Source organism: Heteronotia binoei, chromosome 1 (genome assembly GCF_032191835.1).
Source record: "Heteronotia binoei isolate CCM8104 ecotype False Entrance Well chromosome 1, APGP_CSIRO_Hbin_v1, whole genome shotgun sequence".
In the NCBI taxonomy this organism is placed as follows: domain Eukaryota; kingdom Metazoa; phylum Chordata; class Lepidosauria; order Squamata; family Gekkonidae; genus Heteronotia; species Heteronotia binoei.
Window position 1 is genome coordinate 222,051,226 of NC_083223.1, and position 26,285 is coordinate 222,077,510.

Sequence of the window (26,285 nt, forward strand, 5' to 3'; positions counted from 1 at the left end):
CTTCATGCCAATTTTTGTTGTTGTTGTTGTTGTTGCTACCAGATAAAGGAACACTTTTCATAATAGAGATCACCACTTGGATTTTTCTGGGCCCTGTAAGCCAAAATGCCCTCAAAATGAGGATGGGGAATTGTCAGGTGGACACCTGGCTTAATCAGGATCTTTTACCTGTGTATACAGGATTCCACGTCCAGAAATTAATGCTTAAAATATTAGGGACTCTAATTAAGTAAAACCATTAAAATTTATTCCAGAAAATATAGGCTTACAAACAAGATAAAATACTCATAAAATTATACATACAGTCCTAAGAAAAATAGAGAGAGAGATAGAGACAACACATGGGTAGACAAACAGGGTGATAATTACCTATCGTGGTCTTCAAGAAAGGCTCCAATGGCAACGAAAGAGGACGTGGGAAATGGGACCCTCAACTGGCCAAGAATCGTGGAAGGATCTAGACAGCGGAGATAGGGTACTGCTAGATTCACACATGAGTGGAGCTGGGTCAGAGGTTAAATAGACTACCTTAGACCCGCAGGGGATGGGAGGTATGAGGGAGGCGAAAGGGGAGGCTCTGCAATGACCATAAGAGCTGGACTTCTGCAGTAGCCAATAGCAAGTTGATTGGTGGTACCTAATTGGGTACCCATAACTGACCAATGAACAAGCTTGGGCCCAGGTTACCTGATTGGCCGTGCAGGTAACCATGGGCCAAGGGGGAGGCTCCAAAATGAGTTGGGGAGAAGAATGGGAGAAATTACTGGGTGGAGGGGTGCTTAAGATTATTAAACTTATCTAAAAGGGTGACAATAGATGGCCAAATTATTGCCTACGTAACACCCGGTTTACACAAAGGAACTTGGCTCTGGCTGAAGATGGTCTTCCTCTTCTTCTGTGTTCTTCTTGCTACCAGTCTTTGTCCTGGGTTCCGTTGGACAAATGCTTGGGCGGTCTGGCAGGATCCACGCCCGGATAAGCTTGATGGTTCTATGGGTGGGTAACACCTGTTGCGTATGTGTGCTTTCCGCTGTGCTGAAATGGAGTCTGGGCACTGCTGGAAGATAGCTGGTATTAGCCTCCCAAAGTGGATTCTATGGTCAAGGCTGAAAACCGCATGCCCTGGATAGATCCTAATGGCGTGCTTTCTTCCGCTCCAGGAAAGAGATGGCATTCGCCCGGACGTGACTGGAAGCCATCCGTTCTCCTTACTGACGCTCTTCCAGGGACACTGAGCGCTGCTTTAGCGTTGTGGCTGCTTGTATTCATAAGTCCTTTCCAGTCTGATAGACAAAGCCATGTCCTTCTGGCAGATGTGTGAGAGCTCTGTTTCCAGGCACTCTGGCAACCAGACGGGTGTTCTGGAAATTAGGGGCATTTCCTTACAACCTCTGGGGATAGATTTGATGTGATGCTGTTGCCAGGCCTCCTAGCCATGGGTTTTCTTAAGAAAATTGTTATATTTGCTTTGGAGAAGGGGTCAGTTTAGTCCACTCTGAAAGGCTTTAAAATGTGCCTCTCTTCATGCAAGTGCAAAATGTGCGAATAAACAAGGAGACTATTGTGCTCCATCTGGCAGAAGGGCCCACTGCATTAAGGCATGTGCGCTGAAGTTTCATAGCAAAGGCGCGAGGTCACAAAAATGCCACTTACTGCAGATTCTCTGTTAGAGGCACTCCATGACAAGGAACTGAGGAATGAATCCTGTGGCCTACAACATCTGCTGTCGGCACAAAATATGCCCCTATTAATCCAGAGAAATGCCTGATCAGCAGCCTCTCTGTAGAGACTCAGTGACACCCAGTGGCTGCTTTGATTCAAGCTCTCCCTCCCTCCCTCCCTCTCTCTTTAATGGATGATAAATTTCTCCTGCAAGTCAGGTCGAGAATGTGACAAAAAGAACCATCATGCTACTGGGACCAGAACTGCCTTACTATCAGATAAAATTATTTACTTATTGCATTGTTGTCTACTTTTGTAATTCTGTTCTCTGCATTGTTTGATGCATCATGACTGATCCTTTTTTTGCATTGTTTCTAATGTTTGTCATCCTAATCGTATTGCATTGCTTATTAGGCATCTCTTGTTATTTGACTATATTGCTTTACTCTGTGTAATCCGCCTTGAGTCTCAGTGAGAAACGTGGGCTATAAATGCAATGATGCAGCTCCCTCAGCCGGTGAGGTTGTGCATCATTAAAGATCAGCAAATCAACTGTTACTTTTTATCAAGGACAGGGGGGGATAGTTGGAAGGTCTGCCTTGAAAGCCAAAATGCCCTGAACTAGCCCAGGCTTAAGGCCCCAGCCAGTCAGATTTCTGTGTGGCACAGGCAAGCACTTGAGGCTATCTGCATGACTTCCTGGAGGATAGGAAGTGCCTTAACCTGGATGGCCCTGACTAACACAATCTTGAGTTTTGAGAGCCAGTTTGGTGGAGTGGTTAAGTGCATGGATTCTTATCTGGAAGAACCGGGATTCCCCACTCCTCCACGTGCACCTGCTGGAATGACCTTGGGTCAGTCAAAACTCTCTCAAAGCTATTTCTCTCAAGAGCAGTTATTGAAGAGCTCTCTCAGCCCCACCTATCTCACAGGGTGTCTGTTGTGGGGAGGGGAAGGGAAAGGAGATGGTAAGCCACTTTGAGACTCTTTAGGGTAGTGAAGGGCAGGGTATAAATCCAATCTCTTTTCTTATTATTATTGTCAGATCTCAGAGCCAAGCAGGATCAGCCTTGGTTAGTATTTGGATGGGAGACTACCAAGGAAGCACAGGGTTGCTACACAGGGGCAGGCAATGGCAAGTCATCTCTTGCCTTAAAAACCCTACAGGGTTGCCAGAAGTCTGTTGCAACTTGCCAGTATTTTCTACTGCTGTGAGGCAAGGAATTAAGTAAACCTCAGGTGTTTACAGGGAATAATAGGATTCACCTCACACTTCCCTTGTGCTTCTAATGTAAATTGCAATTTTATACAATTAGTAGAATCCAGTAGAAGCACTTCAGGCTGAGGTGATGAAGTGGGGGGTGGTAGATTTGAATCTTCTCCCAAGGGAACAAAATATCTTTGCACACAGAAAGAGAGCCTTCTCCTCTTTAATACTAGGGTGGAACTGCATGTTTTAAAGTGAAGATACAGGATGCTTGTAGTGCTAATGCAGGGTCCAGAGGCATTTGCAGGGGACAGTTGTTGGGGAGCAGGAAGGGACTGAATGGCACATTACCTCAGCAATTACATAGCCCCACCCCACCCCAGCTCATCAATTTTCCTCTGCAGATACCTCTTTCATCTATTTGTACACTGTTCTTTCCCCCATTGTGTGCTCTAAGCCCTGCTAGGGGAGGGGGTTGGTCAGGGAGAGGGGAGTGAGGGCACTTGCAAGGTAGACTTAGTACGTACAGTAAAAATTTGTTTCTGAATTAAAATATTTGCAGTCTGCTTTTCCTGTCTTCAAATGATGGCTCAAAGCACTTGCTGACTCTCCCACCAGTCCCACATTCATGCAGACTCAATAAACACAGGTTTGGGAGCACATTTTTGCTGCGTGAACGTGTTGTTCTGTTCTTATTCCAGTCTTGCCTACATGCCAAGGTAATGTTACAATGACTTTAATTAACGGCATTAAATGATGTAAAGCAAAATGCCTTCAAGTGTAATAGGTTATGACGGTGAGAACATAACCCAGCACACAAGCAAGTTCAGCCTTTGAAAATAACTGGATGAAAATAACTGGATTGAGCCATTCAGTTATGAATACACAGCTCAAGTTTATTGATTGTTTTAATGTTCAAGAGAGATGTTATGACAAAGAGTCTTGCAGCACCTTAATAATAATTCCAGAGGGGTCACTGTGTGGGCCAGCTGTTGTGAAATTACACAGGAATCCAGCAGCATTTTAAAGACTAACAAAATTCATTTTAGTCTAAGCTCTTATGTGTCAGAGGTCACTTCCTTAGATGCATAGGAGAGTGTATCCACTTGTGTTGTTTTTTGCGGTCAAGTCACAGCTAACTTATAGCAACCCTGTAGGGTTTTCAAGGCAAGAGGTAGTCTGCCATTGTCTGCATCCATGTCACAACTTTGGTATTCCTTGGTGGTCTCCCAGCCAAATACTAGCCAAAGTTGACCCTACTTAGCTTCTGAGATCTGATGAGATAAGGCTAGCATGGGCTATCCATAGGATTGCCAGCCTCCAAGTTGTGGCTAGAGATCTCCTGCTATTCCAACTAATCTCCAGGTGATAGATAATCAGTTCACTTGGAGAAAATGACCACTTTGGAAGGTGGACTTCATGGCACTATACTCTACTGAAGTCCCTTCCCTCCCCAAGCACTGCTGTTCTCAGGCTCCACCCCCCAAATCTCCTGGCATTTCCCAACCTGGAGCTGGCAATCGTCACTATCTAGGTTAGGGTGCATATCCATTAGGCCTGATTTTATATACACATAAGACTACCTCCCTTGCATACTGAAAAAAAAAACTATTAGGCTTTACGGTGCTCCTGTGCAATTTCGTAGCACCTCAAAGACTAAGTTTTCATGGGCCAGATCCCACTTGTGATGAAGCTCATCATGACAATTTATGCCACAATCAATGTGTTAGCCTTTAAGGTGCCACGGGACTGTTATTTTGGCTGCAATAGCCTACGATACCTACTGCTTGTGGAATTTGTCAAGGGAGATACTGAGTTTCAAGAATATACTGAATTCTATGCATTATGTAAAATTAGGCAAGTGGATTGCACTCAGGTTTAAATGTCAAAGCATTTTGGTTCCAAAGGCACGTGCAAAGCTTCATGGCTGTATTTTACAGCACAATCCTTACAGTCACATCAAGTCTTTATTGGCATAAATTGTCAATTTACAGATTATATGTTAAAAGTATGGTTAAAAAAGCAGATAAAAAACAAACTGTGGGTACACATATACAACCTTAAATTATTTATCTGAGATCCTTTGGCATAGTTTTAGAATGGAATACAGACTTTATACCTTTTGAAGTCCTTTGGGCTAAGTAGGGTATAACCCCATTTGGGATTACAGTGTCAATGTCCAAGAGATGTACTGAATCACAATTAACAAAACAAAATAATATAATAATAATAAGTTTTTATTTATACCCCGCCCTCCCCGCCAAGGCAGGCTCAGGGCAGCTTACAGAGCATGATACAATATCATGGTACGACAATAACAGATAAAATCACTCAACAATATAAATACAAAATATAAATTAATTTTAAGAATAAGCTAAAACAATACAGTGGTGCTACAGTCTCTGTTTATCCAGGCAGCGTAATATTCGTCAGAAAAGTCAGAAAAGTTTAATTTTGCTCAACCAGTAAACAGAATCTTGTGAACACTTGCCTAGTCTTCTAGGGGAAGCACGAGGAAACAAAACAAGTGTTGTACCAGTAAGAATTGCTGGTTGATTCATCCCACTTGCCCCCCCAACTGTAGGAGGTGAGAAGCAAATATACAATGCAGTTTTCAGTAGCTTAAATGGGATGCCTTTATGCCTTTGATGGGAAAGTCATTAAGATTTGAGTGTCATCTTCATATGGAATTACAGTACAAAAGCATGACTGAAATCAGGATGCAGGAGAGTGCAAAGGAGTTAGGAAACTGAGAAAACACTGAGCATGCATCAGGATGTAGGGAAACCATCTTGTCCAATATGTTTGTCACATTAGCTTGCCTCCCTTAAGCAAATGCATCCAATTAACCTGTAGTGCTGCTAACCCAAAGTCAATTGGGTTTTGTCTGGGATGCTCCATTTTCCAGTAAGCATTTCTCTCCATATTCCTCCTATATCTGATTCTTGGTGCTGAATTGTTTCAGCCAAAGCCAGATCTCTCACAATGGATGCTTCAGTTCCTGATTACGCCCCCCCCCCACCTGCTCTTCACCACTACCAAAGAAATCTCCTAAGACCCAACTCTTGGTGACAAATGATGCACACTCTCAATCCTTTTATTAATCTGTCACTCATTGCTAGATTAGCTATGCCGAAGAATCCTTTTCAATCTGCTGCTTGATAAACCCTATCAAGGGGAAGCCCTATCACATATTTTGCCCTCCACCCAATTGTCTGTGCCCAAAAGAAAATCCTTTCAAATATGAAATCTGGTACCATATTACAGCCAAACTAGCAAACTTTTCCTTTCTGAGCCTCAAATCTAGTGGTTATATGCTTTGGCCACAAAAAATAAATTCTGCCACAGGGGGCCAGGTGCAATGCAACAACACAGTTTGCAGGCAATGATGTTTTCAGAGTCAATTCTATGAGTGGATACATGTAGAAATGTTTCAGCTGAATGGGTCCACCTATCCATGATTTGCTCATAGTTTATCAAGGACTGTAAATGCCCCTGACCTGGATAGCCCAACCAAGCCCAGTCTTGTCAGATATTGGAAGCTAAGGAGGGTTGACTCTGGAAGTACTTGGATTGGAGACCTCCTTAGAATACCAGGAGTTGGGAGGTGAGGGCAGGCTTTATTTAGTCACCTCTCTGAATATCCTCCATGCCCACAGTAGGAGTCAGTCACCAAAGGTCACCATGACTTCCAGGAGCATGTGCACACACACACACACACACACACACACACACACACACACACAAATAGAAACATACCAAAAGAAATCAAGGGCTGTAAATAAATAAATTGTACACTGAAAAAAATCCAGGACTTTGGAGATTTTGCAATCTGTATTGATTACATAAATTATGGCAGCCCAGATTCTCAAACTGCTGAATGCTTCACTAAAAACTAATATATATAATTGTACAGTATGATCACAGAACTGGGAATTATTCACAGACCTGCTGTCTACTGTGCAGAATCTTGCAATCTTCAAGAACATTTGAGATAGATGCTCATAATGTCCTGGAAAATTCTGAAAATGTCTCTGCCTGCCCAACAAACACTCCACAATGCCGGTGAGTACTCTAGAATCGGTGCTGTCTTGTGCTGGCTTCAACACATCACTCCCAGACGCTATCTACCAACCTCTTCTGTAAGCACAGATATGCACAGTCTCTTTCTGAAGTCAAGAAGCACAAGCTTCCCACTTTCCGAGCATCTTGTGTCCTGATAAAAGTTTTGTCTGTGTGCACACACAAAAAGAGGAATGTTAATAGTGCATTCCCCAGCAGAGTTACACCCTTCAAAATCAGTGGGCCCAAAAAGCACATATGGAATTACAATGTCATGCTGCCCACTGATCTACAGATTATGTGAGCAAAAATAACAGTCTCTGACCTAAAGACATTACAATCTATAGTAAATAAGAGAATAAAGGAAAAGAAGTGAAAAGAAGTGAAAAAAGACATTGACAGAGAGCATCCCAGCTATCTCCAGTTAAGGTTTTTAAGGGGATAGATATGGGAAAGACCCCATTCTCTGCCTGAAGCACTCAGCCGACACTGCCTGTAACAGAAGATAATGCTGTGCTGCACAGCCATTTGGGTCATTTGGTATAAAGGCAACTTCATGTGTATATCTTGCCAAGAATCAGGGCTCTGGGGAGTGTGTGTGGGTGCTGCTCTTTGTTTTATGGGAAATTTATGATGGTTAAGAGAGAAGCTATCTCTGTTACAGCTGGTGAAATCTCACACACCACTGGGTTTGCATGGGGCTTTGTCCCACCCAGTAATCCACTTAATCAAAATTATGCATTTTTTAAAAAAATTCCATCCTTGATAAATGCTTTCAAAATGCATCCAAGATATGTAGATGACCTTACAGCATAATGTCGTGGGTTTTTTTTTCTTTTTGGGCAGCACCAAGCATACCGCCCTCTGTTCCTGTGTGAGAATGAACCAGCACTATGTAAGAGTGCACACAGCGTGTAGACAGGGGGCAGGAGTACATGGCTGCCCCCGTCTATGTTTTGACTGAGGCTCCGGGAGAACACACCCACCCACCCACTCACAGCCCCGGACCACCCCGGGGCTGCCCCCCCCCCGCCTTCCCTAAGGCCTCTCCAGGTGGCAAGCTCTCTATTAGCCCGAATTAATCACTCAGCGCCCGGCCTGCCTGCCCTCCTCCTCCCCTCCCCTCCCCTCCCTCGTCGTCGCTCTCTCTCTCCGGCGGGAGTGGCCATTCTGCCAACCTGCCGCCTGCCTAACTCACTTTAATTCACTGCCGCTCTCGGCTCCAGATCAATACAGAGGCTCACTTGATCCCAGCCGAGCCGAGCCGAGCCCAGCAGCCTGCCAGACTGCAGCAGCGGCCGCGTTGCACGACTCCCCCCCCCCGCCCCGGCCGGGTCCAGGGATCTTCCTCCGGGTTTGTTTTCCCTCCCCCCGCTCCTCTCACCCCCGCTTGGAACCTTTTGGCCATTTGCGATCCAAGGCGAAGAGCGCCAGAGGAGATCCGCAGCCCGGGCTAAGCAGCACAAAGTCCCGCACTTCTCCTGCCCGGAGGAGTTTCTGGGGCTGGGGGTTTTAACAAAACGAAAACCACAAAATATATAGCGCACCTCGAGGGCCCGGGGGGAGGTGATCAGCCGCTCTCCTCTGGAGAGGAGCCCGGACGCCGAGACCAGGAGCTGGCGAGGCGAGGCGAGCGAGCGGCACGGTTGACCTTCGCTTCGCGTGGGGAGCGCGGCGGGGGATGGTGCCGGCGGGCTCGGGGCCAAGGGCTGCTCATCACCTATGCCGGCGGCGAGGCAGGGGCTTGCGGAAGGCGGGAGAGAAGGGGCGAGCCTGGCGGCGCGGCGCGCTCCAGAGACCGGGCTACGCTAAAGCCCCCCGGAGGGGAGTCGAGTGGAGCGCCGGCAGCGGCTGAAGCCCGGGAGGAGCCAGCGGAGACGGGAGCGGAAGGGGAAGCCGGAGCGACCATTTCGAGACCCGCAAGGAAGCTGCCTTCTTGGGGCTGCATTGGGCTGAGGTCGGCTTCGCGGAGGGAGCGACTGAAATAGCGGAGGATCCACGCGCAGAACTTGCTGGGCATTCATTGGCTCCGGAAGACTCTCGCTTTGCGAAGGGATCCCTAGCTCTCGGCTGATTGACCGCCCGGATCGCGTCAGTCGCCTTTCTCTCCTTCCTACACCCAACTACTATCCCGGCTGAGACAGACCCAGCGAAAAGTCCCGGGCTCCCAAGACCAGCACTAGGTAAAACAGCAATGGCAATAAGAGAAACAAATCTTAAGGGGGCGGGGAGGGAGGTGTTTCGTTTTGTTTTGTTTTAAAGCTCCCGGATTCCTTCGGAAAGCGCCCCAGCAGCTCTGCCAAAGCAGACAAATGGCCCCAAACTGCGGTGATGGGCATCTGGCGTGTATGCTTCAGGGAATGGCCAAATGTCATCGTTCACACGTGAATGCTGACAATACCCGATTGGTCTTGTGAATGCCCGTACATTCATGAGAGATGTTGACCATTACTTACATGTGGCCACCATTAGTATTTCCTGGGGTATGTCTCCAAAGTGGGAAATGTTTAGAGATGCACAAAACTGGTGGTTGGAGGTTGTCAGCATTCACAAGTGAACGTTTACATGCACCAGATGCAGGGTGTTCACTACCCAGGTGTGCAGATGAGGCATTCTCCCCCCACCTCACACACACGTGTTTGCTAAGGTGCTGTGTGAGGAGAGGTAGGTTGAGCAAATGAGCATGCACATTCCCACTCCTTCCCTTTTGCTGAACCCTGTCCTAGCTGGCAGCCTGCCTGTCAGGTTTCTATCCCATGCTGTGTGCATGGTTATCTTCTCCCTCGTTTTATCCTCAGAACAACCCTTCTGGAGGAATTCAGCAGCCTCTCTGCTCTTCTCTTTTACTGACATGATTGCCTGATACTGACAACCATGGCTTTTAATCTATCCATGCTGACTTTCCTTCGTGTACCCATGTGCAGAGCTGAGCAAGTGATTTCCCCCTGCCATGCGCTACATTGAGTCTGGATCAGCTTTCCACGCTCACACAGCGCTGCTCCTAAACCTGCCAGCATGCCAAATGGCAAACGCTGACCCAGGCTCAACGGGTGGCAGCATGTGGCAGTCGCACAACTGGTTCAGCCCACAGCAGGTCAGCATGCGTTGATTTACAAGGCAGCTGCCCCAGACTCAAAGGGTTGTGTGAATTAGCCCTCAGTGAGTAGACTTGTGCCGCCAGCAGATGTGGGGGATAGATGGAAGTGTGGAAAGCTCTTCCTTTTGGGACTCTGTTACAGTCTTTGAACCTACTCTGTTGTCCAAGTGCCTCTAGCTTGGAGGAAGCCCTTTAAACTAGACCAGAGCAAAGGCAGAAAGAACTCGACAGAGTACTGGAGAGAAGGAAGGTGGAATCTCTCAAGAAAAAAAAGACATGCCCAGCTTTGCAAAAGGTAGTGTCATGTAGCAATACAGATTAGAAATATCCTATATTTCCACCCATGGAGTTGATTTCCACTGGTGAGATTGTAAATGCTTCCCATCAATTCTACAGAGAAAGAACTCTTGCTTGTGATAATGAAGGGGGCTGGTGAGGTGGCTTTCCTTCCCTGCCTGGTGCATCAGAGGTAGTTCTTGGTGACTGGGGATGTGTTCTGTCAGCAGGAAGACATGTATCACACATGGGAAGAGAGGGGTTCCTCTCAGGGCTCTGTCATAAGCTGTTCTGGTAAGCAAGGGGACCCAAGCAGATTGGTATCCCTGCTGTTCCATAACCATTGGATTGCCTCTGTAAAGAGAAACTACACTGGAAAGAGACATGATGTCTGCATGGTGACTAATTTCAGCTGGTGGAGTAGCAGGACTGCTAAAAGGAGCATGGGTGTGTCACAAAAGCTGGTGTGACGTTAGCTAAGACACCAAGTAACAACTCAGGAAATCCCTGGTTTGAATCTTTGCCCTTCTCATGGACTCACTGGGTGACTTTAGGTAAGCCACACTTTCTCTGCCTTGCTCCCCTAAACATAGCTGCAACAGAAGTGATGATCACACTTACCTCATGATGTGACTGATATAAGGATTTCTCAAGATGAAGTGTTTAGAACCCTTGAAGGCATGACACAAATGCTACATGGTGCAAGCAGCAAGCACCTATTTCCTGTGGGGGAGGTCTAGATGTTACTTTTGCCCAGGGCATCATCCCTCCCATGGTGGATTTCTCCACCCTCTTGGACAGCATCCTCTTGGCATTCTCCATTCCTCTCCACACATCCTGCTATGACTGGCAGTGTGCTCCTTCTCATCTGGCTGGCAAGCACCTCTCCAAGCAGGAAATTACTTGATTATAGCTCCCCCCACTCAGGAGCTGAAACCATCAGCTAGTGAGGATGGGAAGCTCACTGATGTGATGGCCCCAACTCACGTGGGGGGGCTCTAGTAGAGTCAGCCTCTCTCTTTTTCCTACAAGAAGGATGCTTCCTGGATGAGAAGGGTCACTTTACTGGTCCAACATTGTTGTGGTGAAAGGAGTAGAAGAGATCAGGAGAAAATGGCAACAGGGACAGGATGTGGTATAGGGATCAGACATTGTCCACAGTCCACCATTCAGCCATTCCTGTAAAGGGAATGCTGATTCCCCAAGGCAAATGGAATGGCTTAAATGAGCTCTGAGTTATTTTCTATGGAGTGATCTCAACTGATTCTGCAGATACATTCATTAATTAAAATAGTTTTGCTAATAAAAATGGTTGCTTCTAAATTAGCCAGAACAGAGTAAACTTTACATTGCAATGAGTTAACTCTGGTAGGGGTTTTGGGGGTCTTTGATGAACCAAAAGGGTGGAAACAAATGTAAAAAAGACCAAATGTAAAAAGAAATGTCAAAAGAAATAACACTAGGCACTTAGAAATTATACACACACATAGAAAGACACAGTGTATTTTTTCAGAACAACTGTTGACGCTTCTTATGTGTTTGTTGCCCATAACAGTGCCCCTTTTTTAGCAGAAATGCACAGGAACGCAGTTCCAGCTGGCATGGCAACAGGGGGTATGGCCTAATATGTAAATGAGTCCTTCTGGGCTTTTCCTACAAAAAAAGCCCTGTGCAAAACAATGACAGCAGGGGGTGTGGCCTAATATTCTAATTAGTTCCTGCGGGGCTTTTCCTACAAAAAAACCGCCTGGCCCATAATATTTACTTACCTACTTAATTTCGCCTCATTAGGGACCAAAGTTGCTACATTATTCTCCTCTCTTCTGTTGTCACAACAACCCTCTGATGTAGTGCATTGAGTGTGCGTGATTGACCCAAGGTTACCAGACAAGCTTCTGTGGCAGAGTGGGGATTTGAATCTGGGCCACCCACATCCCATACCCTAACCACTATCATGAGATCTTCCACATACCAGCCACAGCTACTCATTAAATATGAGCATTATTTATTTAATAAACTAGAACAGAAGACAATATGAAAGATCTAAGTGACAGGTAAAAACTTAAAATCCACCACTAACCAGTAAGGTGTGATGACAATATGGGAGAAAAAGGGTCAGGCATATGTGTTCTGCATTTCCAACTAGTGAACTAACACATCCTAGGATACAGAACCCACACAACCTATCAAAAATTATGCAAAATACTTCTACCAAGGACATTCAGAATTGATTTATCAAATGCTGAATGTATGCTGCTTAAAATAAAAATACACTTCATTTCTATTGTATTAATGAAATGGTCACTATCTTGGATATATTTCTGTGTTGCCTTTTCAATTCACAGTAGACCCAGAGGGTATGGTATTCAGACAGTCTGAAATTTAATTAAAACCAAATTAAATCAATTAAATATATATTACAAGTTGCTCCATCTGTCTGTTACTACTCAGATGTTTCCTCAGTTTGTTTTTTTTTAAACTCTTTCTGTCCAACCTGCATAAGGCATTGTTAAAAGATTCAGACTGAACCAAAGGCTGCTATTGACTCTAAAGAGGGTTGTTGGCAAGCTGGTAGAAGAATATCATTAATATGTGGAAATGGAGATAAATAATATCGCATCAAGCAGCTGATAAAGGGACAGGCATTGTCTTTTTCCACACAGTTGGCAACCCTGGTTCTAAATTTCATTGTTTTGTGACCTCCTTATTCCCTAAAACAGTTATTCCACGTAACAGTATAAAACTGGCATCTTTGCACTACATCGTTTTCATTTTATGTAGCCGAATTTCTGACATGGTTTATCACAAAGTACTGGATGGGGGGGTGGGGGAAGCATGTTTACATTCTACGTACTATGTGCTAAGCAAAATTAAGGTTTTGTAATTTTAGCTACTATACCCTGTACCCTATACCCTATACCTTTCTAGGCCAAAGAAAGGTAAAGTTATGAGAATGTACTGTATTTCTTTCTCTTTTGTATCATATTTTTCTTTTGTGGTTGTTGTTTTCTTGAGTTTTGGCTAGGGAATTCATAAAATATAGGTTCAACCTATTTATTAATATGCTTAGGAGCAGGGGTCATTTTGTAGAAAAATAGGTGGTGAAGCTCATCCAGGGATTGTTCTGCAGCTGCACATACTATTCAATGGACAAGGAGGTGGAACTCTCAGGCTGAGGAGGTGGAACTCTCAGGCTGAGGAGGTGGAACTCTCAGAAAGGTTCAGGAGCTGCACTTCTGTAAGCAGCTCCCATTGAATCTGAGGCCTGCTTAGGAGAAGAATAGACAATCGTATAATGGTCCAGATGTAATGATGAACCATGGTTTGTTGATACATGACCAGACACTGAAAGAAATTTAGGGTTGTTTGCATCACTGATGGCTGGTGAATGTTCCACCAAATGGAGTGGCTTCAGGTGCCAAACGAGGTTCACCCTGTGCCTCACCCACTAAATTGTTGTCATCTGTCCCATTTCTATTTCTTCCCACCACAATTACTCCCTTCCCACCTTGGTAAAGGCTGAGAGAAAGTGACTCATCCACAGCCAGAAACTAAGTGAGAAAATCCTTAAACACAATTAGTTCCTGACTTACTGTTAATCCACTTATATGGACTGGGAACTAAATGCTGATTCACATGTTCTGGAGTTTTGTGTTTCCTAGGCATGTGTGGGCCCAGTTTGGACTGAGTTCACAACGTATCATGGGAGGAGGTTTTAAATCTTCACCCATGCCCTGTTTTCCCACCACTGAGATGGTCCCAACTGGGGGAAGCCTATTGGGGGAAGTCTGAATGAACATAAGAACATAAGAGAAGCCATGTTGGATCAGGCCAATGGCCCATCCAGTCCAACACTGTGTTACACAGTGGCCAAAAAAACCCCCAAACCCAAGTGCCATCAGAAGGTTCACACTGATGGTTTTTTGTAAATGTCTGCACTGGGACAAATAGCAGCCCTCCAGGGCTTTCAAATTGGGCAAATGGAAAGAAAGAAGCTTAAACTCCCTCTCCTTATGTGCCATGGGCCAATCTGAATCAGGTCCACATGTAACTGGGAGGCATGGAACTCCAGAACACATCTTTGGACACTTTCGCACATGCTGCATAATCCACTTCCAGTGCACTTTACTCAACATTTTGCAAGCAGATTTTGGCATTTCACACAGTAAAATCCAGTTACAATGAGCATTGAAAGTTTTTAATGTGTGGATTGGCCCTAAGGCTGAGAGAAAATTATTTGGCTAAGGCCAGACAATGAGTTTGTGGCTGCCTGATGCTATGCCAGACAGAGCTCCTGTGGCTTAAATAGCTATGCAGAATGGACCATTTTGGCAGAAGCAGATTTATTCACTGTACTGCAGGCTGATATGAATACAGCAAACAGTGATTCTGGAGTATTTGCAGAATGTGTTTCCCTCACAACTATGTAACACTACAATCAACATCCAGTTTCTGAGATTCTGGAAGAAGGACAACAAGTTTGTTTTGGGTGGTCATACAACTCTGGGTGTTGCTTTTGGGGGGTTTGTTGTTGTTGTTCTTTTGGCATCAAGTTGCAGCCAACTTATGGTGATGCCGTAACGTTTTCTAGGCAAGAGACTTCCAGAGGTATTTTTCCATTACCTGCCTCTGTATACTGACCCTGGATTTTCTTGTGGTCTCCCATCCAAGCACCAACCCTGCTTTGGAGACAGGGCTAGCCTGGGCTATCCGTGTCAGGGCACAACACTGTATACAAATAAAACACAACCTTATTTTTTTTCAAAATGGAATCCTGAAAACTGAATGGGAATTCTGGAAGGAATATGTGGGCAATGATTTTGCGGCTGAAGGGAAGAGGAAAGCAAACAAGTGAGGAGTTTGGGAGGGGGAAGAGGGGGGAGTTTTGTGTCAACAAATAGGCACTTCAGTCTCCTCAGCAAAGGGGATAGAGGTGTGCTTGTATTTATTCCTGGAGCTTGAGGGGAAGCAGGATTTAGTCAGGGTTGTTTCTGGAAGAAGGATGTTCTTTGCAATAAGATAGAGCAAGATTTGTATGTTTATTTATAGCTCACTTTCTTCCCCAATGGGGGCTGAAAGTGGCTTAGAACATTGTTTCCCCCTCATTCATTTTCTTACATGTTAGGGTGAGCTGAGGGAGTATAACTGACCCAAAGTTACCCAGTGAACTGCTATAGTGGGGATTCAGTCTTTGGCCTTTCAGCATCCAAATCTGATACTCTCCACTATACCACATTGGGCTAAGGGAAGAGGTATGAGGTGAAGGCGCTCTCTCCCCTCAGCTCCACTTTGCCTTGCCTATGAAGAATTGTGGCTGGGAATGAAAATTCCTTGATAGAATCCACCCAGGACTCCTATAAACCACTTTGTCAGGTAAAAATAAACTAATTCCACTGGATAGCCACCAATCAGGAGCAGCAGTGCATATATAATACTATCTGTACCTCTGGCCCCCTGCAGGCTGAAGCTGAAATTACACATGCCAGGGAATAAAGTAGCAATCAAATGGAAGCAGGTGGGTAACTATGTTGGTCTGAATCAGTAGAATAAAGTTTGAGTCCAGTGGCACCTTTAAGACAAACAAGATTTTATTCAAGGTGTGAGTTTTCATGTGCACACACACTTCCTCAGATACAATGAAATGGAAGTTACCAATCCATACCTATAGGTAGAGAGTGGGCAGCAAATTAGCATACAGCATAATGAAGATATTTAACAAATGCACCCTTCATTCAGAACTTTGAAAACAGAAAAATGGTGCAATAAGTAAAAAGAGGGGTAGAACTTTTACCTCTGCTTTTCTATTTTTATAGAATCCTTTTTAATGCAAAGGAACTATCAGTAGTGGAATCCACCATCTTCATTCCAAAGTGGTGTAGTCCATTCTGTCACCTCAGAATTCTATCACCTTTTTGCCATTTAATCTGACAATTGTGGACTGGACTTCAGATACCTACAGCACCTGGAGTTACAGTTCTACTTGCCCCCAGCAAAAGGGCTGAGAGAAGCCCATGTCTTTGGCTGGAACTGGAGGAGGAGGAGCTGGAAATACCAGAGGATTCCTAGTGAATCATCTTTCCATTGTTCTCAATGCTGACTGCATTCTTCATCAACTGTGCAAGCCGCCACAAATTATAAATATGGTCAATCCCCTTCCTGGAAGCATGTTCTGCTTTGGTTGATGGGCAGAACTTCTTTGCACATGTGTAGTATGAAGGTTGTCGCCAAGAGTCAGACACAACTGAATGGTTAACAACAACAACAGTATGAAGTTGTCTTTTTGCAGATGCACAAAACAACAGTAACCTGTTTGGTTAATTTCACAGCAAACTGTAGTTTTAACAGAACCAGGAAAGTGGTTTTTGCTTGCCTTTGAATCAGGGATGCTTCTGCACATCTTTGTATATCACAGCATTCCTGCTCTACAACTATAGTTTTGACCTGGCTGATTTTTCTGTGTGGATAAACCAGCCCTATTGTAAGTGATTGCTAAAGTGTAAAGATAGCATAGTATCCCATAGTATGTGGATGCAGCCTAGGAATTCCAAACCATGCTTTATTTGTTTGGGATATCTGATTTGAAGAGCTATCTTATACCACAGTTGCTAGTTTGGACATAATAGCAAACCATGGTTTGCCAGGGAATACAATTAACAATTAGCTCACCATATTCAAGAGGAGTGGAGGAGTGAGAATCACATGAGCAATACTGAGAGGCCTTCCAGGCGTATTCATGTAGCAGCAAACCATGACTCTGTATTATGGGAAGAGGGGCTGTGGCTCAGTGGGAGAACACCTGTTTGGCAACGCAGAAGGTTCCAGGTTCAGTCCTTCATATCTCCAGTTGAACGAACCAGGCAGTAGGTGATGTGAAAGAGCTCTGGCTTAAACATTGGAGAACTTCTGCCATTCTGAGTAGATAGTTCTGACTTTGATGGACCAATTTTCCAATTTGGTAGAAGGCAGCTTCATGTGTGTCATTATGACTGAGCCAAGCTAATGCGATTAGGAAGATCACTTGGATTAACTGAGCCCCTATATACTTTCATAGGGGCTCCTGTCTGTGTTAACTTGCCTATCTGGATATAAGTATGGGGTAAAGGGGCAGCAGTTATCTGGAGTGGCATTCCACTGTGTAAAGCTAGTTAGCCTTTTCTTGTGAGTTGAATCTCTGAGTAAGAAGCACATTGCCTCAACTAGACTGGACTCCAGGTCTGTGACAGCTGTTTTATTACTTGGCTACTTAATGTGAGGCACTACTTAATGCTTTGCTGTTAAAAACCAGTTACACTTGGAAGAGGCATAAATTTTGCGCAACACAATCTATACCAATGCCACACTTTAAATGGGGGAGCTCCTGGCAACTTTATTGGTGGAACTCCACAAGTAGGAGGGAGGACTGAATGCAACAAAGAGGAAAAAATGATGAAGGCAGCACAGGACACTCTATACACACATAAGTAACAACTGGCATGGTGTATTGGTTAGACAGACCAGGACTGGGGCACTGGGTGAGCCTGGGTTAATCACTCTCAAACCCTTTTAAAATTTTGTTTTGGTTTACGGTTTTGGTTCTCTGACCTCTCATACTTTATGAACACACTACGCAAGAACCTCTGATATGCAAGTTCACCATTTTGTGTGAATAGAGCAATGCACATATTTTCCAGTTTTGGTATGCATGAATGTGTGCCCTTAAAAATCTGGATTTCCAGTTTATGTGCCTTGAAGCTTGAAAATACATTTGCTGTCCTATTCACACAAAATGGTGAATGTGTCTACCAAGAGGACAATATACTCTCAGACAGGGTTTTAGCCAATAGGCTACAGGGGCAGCTGCCCCATGCACCATGTGACCCCACCAGACATGACCCAAACCCCTGAAGGAGAAGGGGAAACATAAAATACCTACTGCCACTTGTACCTACCCCTTTTGGCAGTGGCTCCCACCCACCTTGCACAGGGGGAGGGACACTGCTTGCTTGACCCTGCTGGTATTGGGGGCTCCATCCTGGACTTTAGCCTAGGGCCTCAGAATCACTAAGACCACCCCTGTGTGCTGTGCACTGGTATGCAAGATGATAGAGTTAAAATTATACCAGTGGAAAAGGACTTCGGTCTCACCTATCTCACAAGCTGGTAGTGAGAATGCAATGTAAGAAGAGAGAATTTCATACACCACCCTGAATTCCTTGGAGAAAGAGTAGGAATAGAAATGTGATAGGCAAAACTTTGCATGCTTGTAAAGTTCTATATGTGCAGGGAGAATATCACATGTGTATGGAACAGCCCAAAGATGTTCAGCTGTTCTCACCTTTTCAGAGTTCTGTCTTCCACAACACGATCCTTTCCAGAGCGGCTCATGTGGGATTTTTCTCTGCACAGTTTTGTTAGCAGCATCGATCCCAGCTCTGTTTGTTTGCCCTGCTATTTTCTGCCCATGTCTCTAGTCTCAGTAGTTTCTTTTGTTGCTTTTGTTTTCCATTCATATTCACATCTTCCCACATCTGCAGTTGTGAACACCATTAGCCTGTCATTCCAAGTACATCAGTGAACAAACCCCTGGTTCCCCTGTCAAGTGCAGCCTCCCAGTTCATTCTTTACTTCCCTTTATAATGTAAAGTCTTGAGACTGAGTGTGATATGGCTGCTAACAACCTAAACCTGTGCATGTTTGCTCAGGAATAAATCCCACCTTGTTGAAGGGAGCCTACTTCCAAATAAATTCCAGTTGGGTAGCTGCATTAGTCTGTTGCAAAGAAACAAACCTTGTGGTACCATAGGCAAAAAAAGAGAGAGAGAGTCTTGCAGCACTTACTATAGCATAAGCTTTTGTGGGTTGGAGCCCAGTTCATCAGATGCATGAAGTAGGGTTGCTAGCTCTGGGCTGGGAAATACCTGGAGATGGGGGGCGGGGTGAAGCCTGGGGAGGGGAGAGATCTCAGCAGGAGTATAATGCCATAGAGTCCACCCTCCAAAATATCCATTTTCTCAAGGGGAACTGATCATCTGGAGATTAGTTGTAATAACAGGAGATCCCCAACTACCATCAGAAAGTTAGCAACCCATGAAAGCAGTCTTCACTCAGCAGATAGACAGACACACATGCATAAAGGGAGAGAGAGAAAGCAAGACAACTGTAAACAGCAGACCATGAGATGCAAAAACCTGGAACATTTCTATGCAAACTTCAAAATCATGCAAGATAAGACTGGGGACCATTCACAACATGGTACAGTGAGTGAGGTGGACTAAGATCAGGAAGATCTGGATTCAAATCTCTGCTCAGCCACAAAGGTTGCTGGGTGCCCTTGGGTTAGTCACACTTTCTCAGCCTAGCTGACCTCACAATGTTGTTGAGAGACTCAAGTGAGAGAGGGTATAAGATTGGATACTGCCCTGAGCTGCTTGAAGGAACTGAAGGGTAAACATGTGGTGCACAAATAGAAACAGCTGCAGTCAGTAGTAACACAGTATCCCTAGTTATTTCAAGCAATTTAATACCAACAGTACTTACAAAATGTATAGTTTGCTTAGCTCTGGTAAACAGAGTTCAGGCTAATAGTAAATTCTAATTTGATTCAACAGTTTCATCATATTCAGGTCTCTGTTTATGTAAATGAATAAAACACCATAAATATACCTGAATACAGAATAAATCCCACATAACTGTGCATAGGATTGCAGTGTGTGAGAAAGAAATGATAATCCCTATTTTAAATATCAGTTCAGCCATGAAGTTGCTAAATGGTCTTCAGCAAATACTGAGGTCTCGCAGCCTCAGTATTCTGTCTGCAAAATGGGGGTAATAGTATCCATCTGAGCTGCAAGGTGATTGTAAGGATTATTGAAATATGCATGTACTTTCAATGCCAAGTCTGTTGACAATGGCATGCCTTCTCTCTGAATTTTATCTTTCAAGAAAGAATGCATGAGTCAACCCAAATTTTATTGCGTTTACTTAAATCTTCTCTTTTGTATTCAGGTATGTTTATCTGATTTTATTTACAGTATTTCAAACCCGCTCTTCCAAGTTGCTCAAAGCAAGGAACAATACATACAAAGATAATAAAATCAACCATGAAAACCACATAAAGATCATATCTTTGATACAACAGCTGCCTGATAGTGTGTATTCCAGGGGGGTTAGTCTGTTGCAGCAAAATAAAACAGAAGTCCAGTGACACTTTAAAGACTAACAACTTTTATTCCAGTATGAGCTTTTGTGAGTCAGAGCTCACACCGCTGATTCATGAAAGCTCATGCTGGAATCAATTTGGTTAATCTTTAAGGGGCCACTGGACTTCTGTTTTATTTTCTGATCTTTTGTAGAACCTAGCTTGTGCTGAAACAGACAACAAAACCAACAGAAGATGTAAGAACATAAAAACCTTGCAGGATCTAGTGTTATATCCTGGAGGAGGTAGATATCTTTGACATTTTTACAAGCAGGGTGTGATGGCAAATCTGCCCCTTCCACTGCTCCCCCCCCCCAGCAGTACTAGTAGTCAGAGGCATCCTGCAACACACGGGTTTCCTTTAATCATCATGGTGACTGACCATTGATAAGTATAGCAATATCACCTTCTGTTGCTGAACGTCTACATTTGGCACTGTTGAGGATAAGTTAAGCACCGTTCAATCTCTTTCATTAAAAGTACTAGAACTTTAAAAAATAGCTACCTTTGGCTGGGTCATGCTTTTAAATTGTAACAAGAGTCAGAGAATCAAAGTAAGAAAGATTTTTCAATGAACCTTTAAGCTTCCATGAGTATTGTCTGTGCCATTAATTACAAAGACTCTTTGCGTGAGCAGCCAAAGAAACCATGTTCTATTCTGACCCCCTTTGAAAACCTCTGGCATAGAGATACCCAGCTTCTTACATCTCTGGTGTGGGTGGGGGGACTTGTACCTTTGAAATGATGCTGGGGCCAGTTTATAGGACTGGGATGGGCTGGCATCATGTTAGGAGCCCATGTGCTGTGATTCCCATGGGAGAGGCCTCTGGATGCAGGAGTGTGTTCTCATTTGGTACAGGAAGGGAAGCCTGGTGGCGGAATTGGCATGAGAGGAATTCTGTATGCCACTTCCAACTCAAGAGATGCCCATATGGAGTAGCAACATGTCTTGACACTCACTTGGTGAGTAAAAGCAGGATACAAGAGGACCTATTCCCAGAGCTTGAGGGGATGTCATCATGCAGCTAAGGAGAATGACCCTTTTTGAGGAAAACCTGAACCTGGTTGAACCGGAATATCCTGTCACAAGGGCAGGGCAAGGGAAACACAAAATAAAAGTGGAGCATGACTGGCTGTCCATCAGCTGTCACTCTAGCCATCACTTCTTCCCAAACTGCATTTGTGACAAACATAATTTTTTTGTATTGATATAGACCAAGGCAGGGCTTTTTTTGTAGAAAAAGCCCAACAGGAACTCATTTGCATATTAGGCCACACCCCCTTGTGCCAAGCCACCTGGAACTGTATCTCTGTGCATTCCTGCTCAAAAAAAGCCCTGGACCAAGGGTGTCAAACATGAGGCCCATGGGTCAGAACCAGACTGTCCAGGGCTGTTATCCATCCCACAAGCAATTGGACATTACCTTTATTGTCAGGTGACAGAGAGTCTGTGCATTATGTCTCTAAATAATACCCCAGTTTTGAGTAATGAGCAGTGGAAGTGGGGGGTGGGCATCAGGGAGATACTTAAAGGAAATACTGTAAGGACTGTTAATTTTTAAGGCTGAAGGAAGAACCCTATGAGGAAAGGCTGAGGGCCTTGAGAATGTTCAGTCTAGAGAAGAGGAGATTGAGGGGGGACATGATTGCTCTCTTTAAATATTTGAAAGGCTGTTATTTAGAGGAGGGCAAGGAGGTGTTCCATTTGGCAGCCGAGGATAGGACCCAAAGCAGAAAAGTACCGGTATTTGAGTAGAAAATAATATTGTTCTATTGGGCTTGCCTGTGTCCTTTATAAAGTTTATATCTACCATACCTGGCATTACATTTGATAACACATATGACCCAGCCCAAAAAAGTGACATTTATGTCTGATTATGTCTCATAACAAATGTTTATTTGTTTATGTCTCATAACAAATAAGTTTGACACCTGATAGACTCTTACTTCCCTTCTCTTCAACTTGTTTTGCCATCCAGCATCTCATTCTCTCACAGACAATCCCCATTAGAAGACAGGCTAGCAATTTTCGTCCTCAGTCTTTAGCTCATTCTGCTGAAATCTCTATGGCACAAGGTATCCCAAAGCAAAAGGGGCGTGCAAGCCCCAGAAGTTTCAAGACACCCTTAGCAGTAGCCATGGCAAAACTCACAACTGTGACATTCCCTGCATCATATGGAACCTACAGATATGCAGGAGCCAATTCAAATGCCATTCGGTTAAGCCTGGAGAGAGGAAAAGCTAGCCCTGCTGCAGAAGCAGCAGTATGCAGAGTGGAGACAGGCAGGGTCATCATCCTTAGACACTGTCCCTGAAATGCTGGGGCAGAACTCCCCACCCCCAACAGCTAAACCATCATTGTGAACTAAAAAGAAATCATAAAGGGCTGAGAGGGGAGGGAGAAATATGGAGTTTAGCTCCAGCATTTTGAAGGCGGAGCTTAACTCCTCCCTGGGTTGGCTGTGAGCAGATCTTCCACATGTGTCTGCGCCTGCAGCTACCCTGCCATTTCCCCTCTAAGCCAGTGAGTATGAGGTTTGCTTAGTCACATGAGAATTTAGAAAACCTGCTACTGTCACCTAATGACCTTAGAAGGCATCTTGATCAGGGTGGGTCAGCGCTGCTATTGTTGCTAGATCTTTCAGCAGCGTTTGACATGGTCGATTACGATCTAATGACCCACCGCCTCGCCTATATTGGAGTTCAAGGGGTAGCCTTACAGTGGTTCCCTTCCTCTCTGGTCAGGGACAAAGGGTGGCAATTGGTGAGCAGACTTCTCTATGGCACCCGCTTGAATGCGGTATGCCGCAGAGAGCTATTCTCTCACCAATGATGTTTAACATCTATATGTGCCCTCTTGCCCAGACTGCCCGAGGTTTTGGGCTGGGCTGTCACCAATATGCAGATGACACCCAGCTCTATCTGTTGATGGACGGCCATTCGGATGCTGCCCCAGACCATCTGACCAGGGCATTAGAAACCCTGCAAATTTAGTGCAGTCAGATCAGCATGAACTGAAATTCCACACTTTTTTTTTTTTGCCAAAGTGCTACATCTATGAGGTTATTGGGAACCAAGGACAGATGAATTTGCATTGTGTAACAGACACATTAATATCCCACTTGAAAGCTTTAGAACATGAAGTAAGTATCAATACACAGTAAACTGTAGGATGGTGGTTGCATAGGTCTCCTCACTCTTTGACTAATATGTCTGTGTGCTCCTTGTTTTAGGATGGTTCCTCCCCCACCTATTAACAAGCCCCATGTCTGCCTCTCCACTACACTCATCATGAGCAGCATGGTGCTGATGGATGCCTATCTGGTAGAACAGAACCAGGGCTCCAGAAAGCTGGGGATCTGCATCATGGTATCAGTGGGAGACATCTGCTTCCTGGTCATACTCAGGTATGTGGCAGTATGGGTTGGGGCTGAGGTGAGGACTGCCAAGCGAGGCTATGCCATGATCCTTTGGTTCCTGTATGTCTTTGTCCTGGAGATCAAAGTCTACTTCATCTACCAGAACTATAAAGCAGACCGTAAAAGCTTGGATCTCATTGCCCGCAAGGCCTTGACCCTCCTGCTGTCCATCTGCATCCCAGCCCTCTATGTACTGCTAGTGGCCACAGAGCACATGGAGTATGTCAGGACGTTCAAGAAGAAAGAGGACCTGCGCAACCGTCTGTTCTGGGTCATCATTGACATGTTGGATGTACTGGACATCCAGGCCAATCTCTGGGAGCCCCAGAAGAAAGGGTTGCCCATCTGGGCTGAAGGCCTGATGTTCTTCTACTGCTACATCTTGCTCTTGGTCCTCCCTTGTGTCTCACTGTGTGAGATTAGCATGCAAGGGATCAGCATCATGCCACACCGCATGATGCTCTATCCAATGCTGAGTATGCTCACAATCAACATCACCACCATCTTCATTAGGGGAAGCAACATGGTCTTCTTCAGGGACATCCGGGTCTCTGGCATCTTCATGGGAAAGAACGTCCTGGCCATTGTACTCAAGGTCTGTATGTTTGTGCAGTACAGGAAGCATCTGCATTATGTGCCTGCAGGATCCGGCACAGCAGAGCCTCAGCACAATTCCACCTCCCAGCCACAGCCTGTCATGCATCTACTAAAACCCCAGAACCAGACTCCTTGTCCTGAGGGGCTAGCCCAAGAGAACACATGACATGCTGTGTTCTTTGTGTGTGCCTGCTAAGTGATGAGTAACACTATTGCCTGTGATCATTTGGGATCAAATGCAAAGAAGAACAGAGTCTGCGGAGCCCCACATAGGCAGTGCTGGCCCCTTCAGAAAGTCTACAAGTGAACCTCCTTTCCCCCTTGCACAGATGTGCCACTGGCTGTGTCCTGGAGTTGTCCTGGGCTGGGAAAGAACCCCTCCATAGCAGCACAGAGCCAAATCCAACCTTGGCCCTAGTGAGCAAGCTAGCAGGCTATAGAGACTTGTGGGCAGGTCCCTGGATTGTAGCAGCCACAGGATTGGTCATCAACTCAATTAACAGCAGGCAGCAGCAGACAACGAGCTCCTTCCTTTGACTCTTGTATCCTTATTTCTATAATGGAAGTGTTCCAGAACATGTTCTGTTGCCTGGGGTATATTTGCTTCTGGGACTTCCAAATGCCTCAGGAGACTTTTTCCTCCTTGATATAGGTGGGGGAAACACCTATTTAGTAACTATTCTATAAATAATTTTTTAGTTCTGGGGGGCAGTCATCCTCTCTGGAATGGTTAAAAAAACAGTGCCCTTGCTGCCTGCCCCCTCCCAAGTTCCTCAGGAGTGCCAGGATTATTTGGGTGAGGCCCTAGGGTTTCCATCAGTCTCAGAGCCGCCTTGGCCTCCTCATGGAAACATGTTGGGTCATGATCCCACTTTTTTTATTGAAATGTTTTTCTTTCCAATAAAATGAAGGCTAAGCCTTGAAGTTTCTCCTAGTGTCTCTGTGTGCAGCTGCTTTGCCAGCATTTTCCAGTGATCAAGACAGAGTTTCTGCCTAGAGCTCTCCAGGTGGGTAAGCAAGATACAGGAACAGCAACAGGAAACAGAGGGGGTTGAGAAATGGCTTCATCTTTTTTATCCTAAGATTGTGTATGGATCAATTTAAATCTGTCCTAAAAACACTGCTAATACATGATTTAAAATTACAGTAAATTTTTACTTTCATTGATCAGAGGCTGAGGAAGGCCAGTTTTTCATATTAGATCAAGAGGGCAGTCCTGTCTTTCTCCTCAAGTATTCCCAACTCAACAATGCCCTTTTAAGTTGGTTGAGACAGCTGCAAAGGGGCTGGTCTCAGGGCCAAAACAGACTATAAACTTTGCAAGAAATCAAGATGGGACTCCCCCAGCCTGACTGTGATCTTCTCACAGCCAGATGGCAACTGTGCAGAACTGCTCTGAGCCCAGATTTGATCATACCACAGCACAAGGGCGGGGGGACCTCCAGCCTCCCCTCCATGTCATTCTCTGTACCCAGAGGGTTGTTATTTGTGCCCACTGGGTGGCTGCATGTCCAGTCAGTACACACTGTGCACCCATCAGGTGCACCCCCAACTTTTGGCAAAATGTATCTTCTATCTTGGCCCCCAGGGAATAAGAGAGAGGTGCCTAGTAAGGTGACACCATTTACCTGACTAATTTCTTCTGGGGTTTTCATTCTGTGGTAGGTGAGCAGAGCCTCAGAAGGACAGAACTCCTGCATCTTCTTTTCTCTTATAGTTTTATCAATTTTTGATATTTTTTTGATAATTCATTTTTGCTGCCAGATCTTAGTCATGTGTCCCCACCAC

At 44.9% G+C, this 26,285-nt stretch overlaps 1 protein-coding gene across 1 annotated transcript; it reads left to right on the forward strand.

The window, feature by feature from the left end:
* Positions 1 to 8,888: 8,888 nt before the first annotated feature.
* LOC132578181 (transmembrane protein 121-like) lies at positions 8,889 to 25,369 on the forward strand. Its single transcript, XM_060248058.1, has 2 exons — positions 8,889 to 9,114; positions 23,715 to 25,369. The coding sequence occupies exon 2, from the start codon at positions 23,716 to 23,718 to the stop codon at positions 24,661 to 24,663; it is 948 nt and encodes a 315-aa protein (XP_060104041.1). The 5' UTR covers positions 8,889 to 9,114; position 23,715; the 3' UTR covers positions 24,664 to 25,369.
* Positions 25,370 to 26,285: the final 916 nt, after the last annotated feature.

Excerpts from the sequence above, each read along its gene's own strand:
- LOC132578181 (XM_060248058.1), top strand. The coding sequence starts at position 23,716 with ATGGTTCCTCCCCCACCTATTAACAAGCCCCATGTCTGCCTCTCCACT.